This window comes from Cryptomeria japonica, chromosome 9 (assembly GCF_030272615.1).
Source record: "Cryptomeria japonica chromosome 9, Sugi_1.0, whole genome shotgun sequence".
Taxonomy (NCBI): domain Eukaryota; kingdom Viridiplantae; phylum Streptophyta; class Pinopsida; order Cupressales; family Cupressaceae; genus Cryptomeria; species Cryptomeria japonica.
In genome coordinates, this window is record NC_081413.1 from 590,178,349 (window position 1) to 590,191,187 (window position 12,839).

At 34.1% G+C, this 12,839-nt stretch overlaps 1 protein-coding gene across 5 annotated transcripts; it reads left to right on the forward strand.

Annotated features, from left to right (window-relative positions):
• Nucleotides 1-4,146: 4,146 nt before the first annotated feature.
• LOC131071850 (amino acid permease 3) lies at nucleotides 4,147-10,482 on the forward strand. 5 transcript variants are annotated; one of them, XM_058007813.2, is made up of 9 exons: nucleotides 4,147-4,205; nucleotides 4,752-4,998; nucleotides 5,463-5,898; nucleotides 6,430-6,663; nucleotides 7,688-7,781; nucleotides 7,921-8,135; nucleotides 8,390-8,532; nucleotides 8,860-9,087; nucleotides 9,643-10,482. In XM_058007813.2, the coding sequence occupies exons 3-9, from the start codon at nucleotides 5,706-5,708 to the stop codon at nucleotides 10,066-10,068; spliced, it is 1,533 nt and encodes a 510-aa protein (XP_057863796.2). In that variant the 5' UTR covers nucleotides 4,147-4,205; nucleotides 4,752-4,998; nucleotides 5,463-5,705; the 3' UTR covers nucleotides 10,069-10,482. The 5 variants fall into 5 exon arrangements, with proteins under 5 accessions (XP_057863796.2, XP_057863797.2, XP_057863798.2 ...); XM_058007814.2 differs by having other exon boundaries at nucleotides 4,752-4,816; XM_058007815.2 differs by lacking the exon at nucleotides 4,147-4,205 and having other exon boundaries at nucleotides 4,662-4,816; nucleotides 4,964-4,998.
• The last annotated feature ends 2,357 nt before the right edge of the window (nucleotides 10,483-12,839 follow it).

Consider the following 12,839-nt stretch of genomic DNA (forward strand, 5'->3'; position numbering starts at 1 on the left):
AAAACCATATATAGGAAGGGTTGTCTTCCAACCTTACGACGACAATGATCCTCCATTGTATGTGTATTTCAATTGGTTTCAAAATTTTCTTTATGACTCTGTAAATATTGTTTCATGACAATCTTTTAATTTTTTCATGGAAATCTTTTACTATGACTATACATAGTGCACACGTACACACACATACACACACCATTATTTCTTATACACACATAGAATAGATAGGTGCATGGAACCTTTAAGAGTAGATTGTATGATACCCTCAAATACAATATATATCATGTATACACAAAGTATAGATATTGATATGTTTCATTCACTTTACACTTTCTATCACTTCTACCATTAATTTCATGCATGTGTCTATGTAAATTCTAGGCTACAACAATTTAAATTTGTCAACTTTCTCTGTAATGCCTATTTGTACAAGTTAACTATAGTAGGATAATGCCTATCTATACAAGTTAACTACAATGTGCATTGAACACATTTATGAGAAAAACTTGCATTGTAGTAATGCCTATCTATACAAGTTATCTATACCTATTACAAAATGCACAATTAATGGTTTGAGATAGCTATTGAAGACTTATGTGAGACACCACCTAAAGGTTCAAAGGTATGAATATTTGGAAGGTGACACAATTTAACAAATTTATAAACTATTCATCATATGTTTATTATTCATTTGCTATTTCTAAATTGTTCATTATATGTAAATATTATATTCATTTGCTTTCTATAAACTATTCATAGTATGTTTATTATTCATGATCCTAAAACATTTGCATACATTCACATCAATCCACCATCATGTTATACATAACCAAAAGTCACTAAGTGCAAAATCAACTCAACTGGTCACAACTACAAACTATACACAACTACAAACTATACACATGTATGCGTATTGTGGTACTAAATAAACAAATACATTTAGTAGTATTAAAGATACATATCAGTTTCAAAGATGGTAGTATAGGAACCTAATCCCACCACTGACTTCTATGATCCTACCTACTTGAGCTAGAGTGAAGAGGTCTTCATTTTCAACCAAAAAATAATTCAATTCCTCCATATGTCCTTGTTGATTCGGGTTTTTTTCATCTTTCCCTTTTTATCTTTAACTTCCAAGTCAAACATATCAACCAATGTTCTTGATATTGGCTTGACTTGGATGTTGTGGACTTCGTCCAATATTGCATTGTAATTGATGGATGCCATAACCCTCCTACCCACACTCACTCCCCACATAGTTCTATCAAACACTTGAAAGCCTCTCATAGATGACTCCATCATGCACATGGCCTTGTTCATGCTCCCATGCACCTACTCCAACCATGTCAATAATGACTTCCTTTACTGAAGGATCATTACAACAATTGAAAATTCTATCGAATTTATCATCTCTTGTTTCATCCACACAATCAAAATGCACTCTGAAATGCTTGGCCATGTTTCTTTGCTATCTTGCTTCACAAAATAACTTTTTATAGACCATTCTCTGCTTCCTAGTCAACAATGCCACTAGCTCGTTCAAATTCCTGTTAGATGATTTGGACGAGTCATTTTAAAGTTGCAATTCTAGGTTCATTGAGATAGTGTTGTATTCTTTGTGCTATTTTTAGAGTCATTAGGATATTGTTCTATTTAAAAACATACAATTTTAGATTAATTGGGTTATGATTAATCTAATAGATAGGACTGTTATCTTCTGTGTGCCAATATTTTGTTATACATACATACATACATACATACACAGATACATACACATAGACATATACATACACATATACATATACATATACATATACATATACATATACATATACATATACATATATACATGTATATGTATATGTGTGTGTTTCTTAATTGTCAATTGGACCCTCTTCGATGTGACATTCTTAGTTTTGATCTATGTGTCCTTTGTTGACATGCACCCCTCGCACACCATAACCATCGCCACCATTCGACCCATTCTGTTATATATCTATATTCATATATATATTTATAAATGTGCGTGTGTGTGTAATTATATATGTGTATATATACAAATATAAATATATATGTGTGTGTGTGCGTGTGTGTGTTTATAATTCATTTGTATTGTTGCTTTCTTCTGAAACATTTGCATACATTTGCATCTGCAAACTATACATTTGTACGAAATACTCTTTTTGCAATTTATTCTCTGATTAGTTCCACATATATGGATGCCCTATATATATGTGTGTTTATAGTAAAAATGGAAACAACAAAATTGAAAGACTTAATAGATTCAACCACAAAACCCTAGCCTAACAACAACAAAGATCCACCATAACATATGAAGATTGCCTAAGACAATGCAAATCAACAAAATCACAAAGATGATACCATCACATGTCTAATAGGGTTTGAATATCCATTCTTCCTATCTCCATTGATCTTGCTTGATATATTTGCTCTTAGATTTTATTTGTGCACAAGAGCTCAACAAAGAACATAAATGTTGTTGCAAGTAGGCAAAATCGCATATGAAAGTTCGAATGCGTAGTTGAGTGCTTAGGAGAGAATATAATGATTAGGAGGATTGATAATGAGAGAAGCATCCTCTTATATAGAAGACACTCTAGGAAATGGAAGGATAAGATTTAGAGGAGTAAAAGATAGATGGTCGGCTAGGATTAGAGGGTAGGTAGTGTAGGAATTAGGAGATGAATGACATGTGCCATGGGTAAAAAAGGCTAATTAATTAATTAAATAGAGGAAGTGGGATCAATTAAATAAATAAAAGTATTTATTTAATTTAGAAAAAGGACAATTTAAATAAATAAATGTATTTATTTAAATGAGGAAAAAGGCTAGAAGAGGATAAATGAATTAATTAAATAAATAAAGATTTATTTAATTAATAGAAAAATTAAAGACTTAAATAATTAAATAAATAAAAATATTTATTTAATTAGACATGACAATTTTAGGTGTTTACAATATGTATGTTCTAAGTTTTATGGGTTGACAACAAAAAACTCTATGATGTGACATTTTTAGTTTTAGCTGATGTGTCTTTTGTTGACGTGTTTCTGTATACTTCCCACAGTTAGATCTATGCAAATGTAGAATAAAGTACAAGCAAGAATGGTGTTACGCTACCAACATGTGGGGGAGAATGAAGCTACTACAATTCCATAGCCAATAGACCCTCTTTACATGTCTTCTTTATATGAGTAAATAATGGATATTTTGTAAATTTGCTTGTAATGATGAGTTTGAGTATTGTTTTACAATTTTTGCAGGGCAAATTTGATGAAAGAGGGGTATAGGTGGACATTGTGGAACTAGAAGATGGCAATGCATGGATGAAAAGTGGAGTGATTTTTTTTTGTAATATAGTTATATGTATTTGCAAGTTGGTCAAAAAATTAATGTATTATTGATTAAATGTGAGCTGAGCCTGTGTATGTCAAATATACAAATGATTATATAATGGAAATATAAATATCTATTTACATTCATCCAAATTTAAGAAGGTTGATAGTAATTGCTCTATCTATTATTGGAAACATAGTTGATTTAACATGTAGCTTTGTTTTTTCATATTATAGAAACAATTTTTTTTAAAATGATATTTTTTATGTTTATATCTAGCCATTGAATTGACATTAGGTGGGGCCACACTGTCAAACTACTATCCAAGTAGTGGATCCAGCACCACCATCAACCCTCTCCCTTATTTCTATACTATAAAAATGCCTTCAAAATTTTTAAAAAGTAGTTTTTTTGTGGCTCTTTCAACTTCTTTAATATTGTTTTTTTAGATATGATTTTTCCAATTTAAATCCTGATTTTTCTAAAAATCTTATTATAATTTTTTTTCCAAAAAGTTTTTTGCTGCTATATCAGAATCTAACCTAATTTATATACTAAAACTAAATATTATAAGACAATAATAATCCAACAACTGAAAAGTTCAGTTAGAGCATACCAGAGGGTATTAAACGTATGATGTCTGCTAATTATCTTTAATTATCTTCAATTTATGGCACCATTATATTTGAGGTTTTAAAAAGACAAATTTGGTGGGAGTTCTCGTTTACAGTGCTGAAATTTATGTACGCCTAAATGTGCAGGTTTAATGGATTACAATAATACATTTTGAAACCTCATAGGTTTTTTTCAACTACAAACTCATGAAAACTGTGGGCCTCAAATAAAATCTTGTAAGCATTTGATCATATCCATATGAAAATCTAATCTATGAGCTTTATCTGTATTGTTCTAGAATATATACTAGAGAAGATTCATTATCAGTCTCTCACCGAATCTTAAATGTGTGTCTTAATGTGGCTTATTAAAGAACACCACCTTCCATGCACAGATCAATTATTGCAAACCAACCTTGAATGCCCAACAAAAGATGCTCTACACTTTTCTTCTTAGATTCTTTCTTATATGTTTTTTACAGTGGATACAAAAATTCATGCAGTTAGATACCTACACATTCAGTGTATTTTGCAAAGATATAATCTAAGTTAAAAAGGAAGACAGTTAATGAATTCCTCGAAGTTTGGAAATCTAGGGAAACGCAACTCTTTGACAGGACCTCGGTGCCCATAACTCTGTGACCACCACCTAATAATGTGCATGTTCACAATCAGTTGGCTGCAAACTTTCCTTTAAAGAGCAGAGTTGACAAATATTATTTAATATATAGTTCTGATTCTGCTTGTCTTATATATGCATTCTTGGGGTTTGTTGTTCCTCAGGGAGCAGATGGTGGATCGAAGGGTAAAGAAAGGAAATGAGTACTGAGCTTGCTGGATTCTTTTTGGTAAAGCAGTTTCTTTTGATATGAGTAAAATCAAGAATTCATATGATTGGATGAATAGTGTTGATTGGTGTGGATTGATGTGAATGAAAGAAAACCAGTTAGATTGGTGGTGTCTCTGTTGATGAATCGTTGTGTTTCAACATGCAGAATTTAAGTGTTTAAATGCAAGTTTTTCTTAATGGGTTAGTATTCAAAAGCCCATATAATTGCATGGAGTTTTGATTGTTTTGTATTGCTCATGTGGAATATGCTGGGGTGAAGGGCAAGGAAAAAAAATCAGTTTAGGTTTGTGGCATTTATATTGGTGGATTTTTATGCTTCAGCATGCATAATTGCAGTTGAATGCAAGCCTTTTTTTCACGGTTTAGTGAGTTCAAGGGTTCATAGGATTACATCAACCTCTGAAAGTTCAGGGCGTTTGGGATTATTACTGTAAAATGCTAGTGGGTTGAAGGGCAAGAGAAATACCAATTAGGTTGATGGCATCTCCTTTATGAATTTTTATGTTTCAACTTGCATAAGTTCAGTCCTTGAATTTTTTTTTTTTCAAAATTGGTTAAGGAAATTGAGCAGTTCATCGATTTGGGTAAAGTTTTTGGGTGAATTGTCATCAATAGTTTCTGATATTTTCTTTCCTTTTTTGCAGCTGGCCTCTCAACTCAGCAGCTGGAGATAGTGAAGCAGAAGCAGAGGTCAGGGATATAAGTAATATATATGTTATACATGCTTGAAGATAAAGGGAATGATATACAATATCAGTAGCTTGTAATTAAGAAAGATGCCAATGATAAAAATCACAAGGGAAATGTGATCTACCGAGCAAGACAGTTAGCATTTAAGCAGAAGAAAAGCTTGCTGATTTTGATTGCCAAAGCTTTTACTGAATGGAATGCTTGATAAATCTCTTGTGACCAACAACAACAAAGAGTATATCAAAGCCAAGGAATATCAGCTTTTAAATATGGACATTGCTTTTGTGGGAGAAGGTGGCCTTAAGAAATTTTTTGATGGGAGGGAAATTGAAAGCCAGCTCGATGAAGTGTTTACCCCTGTTGACGATGACGGCCACCCTCAGCGCACAGGTACCATAAATAAATGATATATTCGATCTATATTTACTTTAAGACCTAATATCTTCAACGAGTGTATTCATTTGATTGCAATTTGATGTATACTCAATGTCTATATATGCCTCATGTAATTTATGGTACATGTTGAATGTGCTCCTACTCAATCATCAATTTTTTGGGGGTATATATTCAATGTGCATAGACCTACTGATTTAAAATTTGATGTATATTCAATCCATATAATACTAGTTAGTTTAAGTCTTGATACATGCTGAAATGTGCACATACCCACTTGTTAAAAAGTTCTGATAGTAGTTACAATTTGCAGATATCAAGTTGTTTAGACAATGATGCTTATCTAGAATATACTAAATCCATTTTTAGAACTGTGAATAAATTTTTAGCTGTGTGAAAACCCATTTCCTTAAGTTTTTAATATATATCCGATGTGTACATACCCATTTATTTAGATATGGGCATATCTTTAAATGTCTATATATCTATTTGATATTGGTGTTGGCCATTAATGTCTTGAATTTGCAGGCAATGTTTGGACTGCATCATGTCACGTGATAACGGCCGTAATTGGATCTGGAGTTCTGTCATTGGCATGGAGTATGGCTCAGCTGGGGTGGATTGCAGGGCCCCTTGTTCTGTCAGGATTCTCCATTGTAACATATTACACATCAGTCTTGCTTGCAGATTGTTACCGTTCACCTGATCCTACAACTGGAGCCAGGAATTACACCTATATGGATGCAGTCAGAGCCATTCTAGGTTTGTTCAATCTTCTTTCTTATCTTCCATTCAAGTTTTATGTTGGGGTGGTCATGAGGAATTATAGAAAACTTCTAAGAATATAATGTTTCTTCCCATTGTAGAATTGTAAGAGGCATCTGAGAGTAAATACAGTAATATTTTGTTTATTTGTTTGAGATATTAATTTATATTTGTTAGATATTAAAAAATAGATTTTGTAACAATTTTTCGGAGATAAAGAATTCAGTTTTTTGTTATAAATTTTTTCAGATAAGAAACAAAATTCTATTTGAATTTTAGATAAAAATTTCTTAATGACATCAAGTTTCCACAATCTATTAATGCCGCTCTTTCTTGCTTTTGGATTCAATAGTGTTATTGCTTTTTTCATCAATGTTTCGGATTACACTCCGTGATTCATCAACTAGCACTCTTCATCCCGATGATGGATCACAAAGTGTGATGCAAAATGTGGATTACACTCCATGATTCATCAACTAGCACTCCTCATCCCGATGATGGATCATGGAGTGTGATCCAAAACGTTGATGAAAAAAGCAAAAACACAACTGAATCCAGAAGCAAGAAAGAACAACATAAAAATGTCTGTTTTAATCTTAAAATACGACACAAGAAACTAGTTTGGTCATTATGATCGGTTCATAATTTTGTGTACTGGTCCACTGGAATCCAAATATCCTATTATTTATAATGTAGCACACTTCATCCTCGAAATTACAGGATTCTGTCACTATATCAAAAACACTTATGCATGTGTAGCATTTTAGCAGCAGTCAATCTTCATCAAGCCATAGCCAACAATGGACCCTGGAATGTGCCTTTGGCCATTAGTTTGAAATTCTTTAATTGTCAATGTAGTTTCTAGTTTCTACTATTGATTTGATACTGTAGTCCAAAATATATTAAGTTTTTTGTCAAACTATTTATAACGAGGACATCCAGAGCCAAATATTTTTTATAATGTCAGACTAGGTGGGATAAAAATATTGGATAAATTTGTGCTAACAAGGATTTTGCTTAGGTGGAAGAAAGGTCTTTTTATGCGGCCTTGTACAGTATATGAATCTTGTGGGAACAGCTATTGGATACACTATCACTGCTTCTATCAGCATGGTGTAAGTATATACCCTCCACACCAGTACAAGTATCTTCTATTGAAGAAATGCTATAATTTAAATCCAGAAAAGTTCATGTTTCTGAATTCTAATACTTGAAGTCACCTCAATTTCTGGTTAATGAACCAAAATGTGACAGGGCTATTGGGCGATCAAACTGCTTTCATGAGAAAGGAAGAGACTCTTCTTGCTATATTTCAAATAATTTGTACATGGCAATTTTTGGAGCAACACAAGTGGTGCTTTCACAGATTCCAAATTTCAGCAAACTTTGGTGGTTGTCCATTGTTGCAGCCGTAATGTCACTTTCCTATTCATTCATTGGATTGGGTCTTGGAATTGGCATGGCCACAGGTAACCTCAAGATCATCTCCTGTTTTCACATTCTGAAAGATCAATATGAATTTTAAGCAAAGCATATTAGTTTGGTGCATTTACCCTTTCTCTTTTCTTCAACAATGGTAGTAGTTAAGTTTATCCCTTTTACGTAACGTCAACACTACTTTGGTTTGTCCTTTCTAAGAAATATCAACATACTATAGTTTCTTATAAATTTTCCAACATTCTTCAAATGATAGACTGATCTTCATCTGTATTGTGTGCCACAGAAAAAAGCCATTCTCATGGAACCTTAGAAGGAGTGGGAATTGGAGTTGTATTCAAGTCAAAGACTGATACATGGAATATCTTTCAAGCTCTTGGAAATATTGCATTTGCTTATTCTTTTTCAATGATTTTGATTGAAATACAGGTTTGTCATTCCTGTATCCAAAAAAATCTATACAAATGATCTGCATTGGTATGAGTCTGTCTTATGATATCTGGAGAAACAATAATATTGCAAGCAAAAGCAGAGGATTATTCATTTTTGCATGATTCTTTGTGGATTCTTAAGTATGGTACTAAATGTATAGGATGGCATACAATTTATCTGAACTGGCAGATCAAAACGAACAGAGTACTTGTTGAAACAGAGTTCAATATCAAATTATATAAATATTCATTTAGAAATTTCATATCATTCAATTCATGATAATAATAACAATATCCTGTTCCTCCAATTGCTATTTTATTGCAGGACACAGTAAAGTCTCCTCCAGCAGAGAATAAAACCATGAGGAAGGCATCTACAATTGGTGTTACAGTGACCACTCTTTTCTACATGTCCGTGGGATGTGCTGGATATGCAGCATTTGGTAAACATGCACCCGGAAACCTTTTAACAGGCTTCGGATTCTACAATCCATTCTGGCTGGTTGACATAGCCAACATTTGTATTGTAATCCACTTGGTGGGAGCTTATCAGGTACCTTCAAGACACCTAAAAATCAGTTCTAAGGCTTGTTGAACACCGATGTTAATTATCAAGCTATATGGCTCATTGAAATAGTCAATTTTCATTCAAAAATTTGGGTACCTTGATGAAAACCCTTGCTGAAGAGCTAAGGTTAACCAATTAATGAAAATTGGTTCCTTTGCTGAAGAGCTAAGATTGGTCTTCTGGTAGAGGATCCTTATCCACAAACGTGAAGTTATGCTTAACCATAATGAAAATTGGGTAGCTTGCTGAAAACCTCAGATTGGTCTTGTATTTCAAGGATCCAATTCCTCAGATTGGTCTTGTACATCAAGGACCCAATTCCACAAGTATGTAGTTCAAATAACAAAAAAAACAATTTTAAGTAAACTTAGGTACCTTTCTGAGGACCTTAGATTGCTCTTCTGGTTAAGGATCAATATCCTCAAGTATGAAGCTATGATTTCCATTTCTAAGTTGTAGGGTTCATTGATCTAACCAATTTTGGCATCCATAGCAGGGCTCATTCATATTCTTTGGTGCATCTTTGTGTTATTCTTGCAGGTCTTCTGCCAGCCTCTATATGCATTTGTTGAGGCATGGAGCTCCAACACATGGACCAAGAGCTGTTTCATCCAAAATGAATACCAACTTGACATCCCTGTCATGGGACAGTTGAAGCTCAACCTGTTCAGGTTGGTGTGGAGGACCTGCTTTGTGGTTTTCACAACAGTGGTATCCATGATTCTTCCCTTCTTCAATGCCATCATGGGTGTGTTGGGAGCAGTGGCCTTCTTCCCACTCACTGTCTATTTCCCAGTACAAATGCATATAGCTCAGAAAAAAATCAACCAATGGACACTAAAGTGGTGTTTCCTGCAGTTGCTTAATGTATTATGCTTCGCTGTCACAATGGCGGCACTTGTGGGATCCTTAGCTGGTGTGGTGAATATTCTTCATCACTACACTCCATTTAAGACCAACTACTAACTGAAGCCCACACTTGCTTCTCTTTCAATCTCATAAAGAAGAACAGAACTGTAGTATATGTATTTTCTCAAACCCTTCTACAACTAGAGGGTGAGTTTCTAATTAATGCTGCAACAATTTTACTTCTCCAAACTGATGAAGAAGAATAGAACTCTGCAGGACATTGTCTTCTATCAAACCTCCTTCAAAGAAGATTATATTAATGCTCCATCGAGGAAATTTTTCATCGGTGCCTCTTGTATAACTTCCATTTCTGTTAGGAGGGTGTATCTTATTAGTTTTTTAAAGTGTATGATTACCCAAAAAAAAAAAAATGTAAGCATAGCAAGAAGTTTAATCCGCTAAAATAAACATCTAGCTTTGACATGTAAATAGTTGTCGAATTTGAAATTAAAGATAGAGTTTTTGTTAACACATTCAGACTATTACACTTCATCCTTATTGTCACTCTCAAATTATGAATTTCTAATTGTAGGAACAAGATTTTATCTATTCTTGAAGCTCTCTAAATCCATAAACTAATATTTTAAAACTAGATACACATCCTTTCACTGAGTAAGAGCTTACCTACATAGATATGGTGGACCTTAAATGGAAATCAAAACAGTCCATTGAAAAGGTACAATATATTTTGGGTTAAATTTTTTATTAATGTTTAAAAATGTAAAAAAAACAGAAGCAAAAGTATTCTTTTAAATTATTTCCTAGAAGTTTTGCTAGTGTTAAATTTTGGCTTGCATGTGTCATCCTTTTGTCCTTGTCACACTTGTTTCAAACTCCTATTTAGGGTAGGAGATCTGAGCTAGGAGATCTCCACACTTATTTGGAGCTTTCTTAACCTCTTTCACTTTTGGGCAATTTCTTTATATGGATTTTAATTAAAGTGGTTGAGCATTTGATACTAGGGTTATTGGCATGGACATACATGAAGATGGCTCTAAAGTACCCTTGTAAATTCATTTCAAAAGTGGTTCACAAGGCAACTATTATATTCTTGATATTGTTTTGCATTTTGAAAATATATGTGAATAGCTTGAAAAATATACTCTTGTTAAACATTTTGTGGGTAGAGTTCCCTTTTAAAATAGGCTAGGGAGCTAGGTCAAATCCATTTGGGACCATTTGGGTGCCTTGAATATGGTTTGCATCAAAGCTATTGAAAACCTTACTAAGGAGGTTTTTCTTTTCCACTTTTCTAAAGTCATTTTACTAAGGCCATTTTTTAGCATGCCCTTTGATACATTCATTACTCTTTATTAGTCTTTGTCTAGTTTAGGTTGAATTATCTAGTCTTTGCTTGTCACTCTAACCCTTCATAGGCCACACCACACCCTCATTGGGGCACATTTGCCATGTTGAACAAGAACTACTTCTTCAAGAATGTGTTGATATTTTAATCTATCCAAAGACTTTGAGTATTTTGTAGAAGTGCAAATAGGAACTAGAGCCTTGACCAAAGGGCCATGCATCTCAACTTGCCAAATCGCTCTTATCATTGTCAATCCTTAGACCATAAAATTAGAGATTTTCCCTTGGTTACCCAATACTCTAAGCATAAACCCAAGCAACCTATTTAGTAAAATAAATATTCATAATTTTGAAGCTAAAGGTGTTGGTCCTCAAACATTGGTTATAGGCTTTAGATTTCAAAGGCTAATAGGGTGAAAGATATGGTAAATTTTCAACCCCTAGGGGAGTTGTCACAAGCAGTGAGCAAGCTTCACTTTAATAGAATTCCATGTCATGCTAGCATTGTTTCACCACAACCAATCTCTTGACAACCTTCTCCTCCTACCTCTCACCATTTTCATAGTTGGCTCATTTGACGAAGAAAGGTGATTTTTGGTTTTGGGCAAGTTATGGACTTGGGGAGTTCACTCTCTCTTTGTTAAGCCTTGGACAACTTCTTTTAACCCTCTCATTGAACTGCTTAATGTGCGTCTAGTTTGGGTTCACCTTCCGAACCCCCCTCTTCATTTTTGGGAGCATTCTTGCTATGGGGCCATTGGAAACTCTATTGGTCATTTCTTAAAGGTTTGATGATGCCATGTCTTCAATGGGCTACTCTACCTTTGCCCGCATCTTAGTCGATATTGACATCTCTTCAGCTCTCTTGGGAGATATGGTTCTATGCTGCTGATTCTGATTCGATTGGCTACTCTCAGGAGGATGAGGTGCCTCTTACTATTGTCGATGCTGCTATCGATAGCACTATAATGGCTTCTCCCAAACTGGTGGATTCAATTCCTATTTCTTCTAACTTGCAGCTCCACTCCACTCCTACTAGTTCTTCTCTTGATGTTGTTCCTCTATAGTAGCCTGTTGTTATTTAGCAATAGCCCCTTGTTGTTCTGCAATAGCCGACAACTATTTTGCAGTAGCACTTTGTTGGCACTACTAATGGTATCCTAGTAGGGTCCTTACCACTTGATCTCTCTCTTCATGGTCCTAATGACATTATCACCTGGACTGTAGTTTGTTGTAGGTGAAAGGGGAAGTCCTCTCCCCTCCCCCAAACCCCTCCTTGTTGTTGGTTGAAAATTTTGTACACTTGGGGAAATATACAAAATTGTGGTTTCAACCACAGCATGTGAGTAAAACTCTCCTAATTAAGGGAAGGCTCCCCTATCTAACTACAACTTTGAAAATAAAATAGGATGGGACAACAATCTTTCTTCTTCTTTCAAGAAAGACAATATCCTTTTCTCTTCATAGAAAAGGATAGCAATTGAATATAAACAACAGTAACCACTTTCAAATGAAATGAGAGA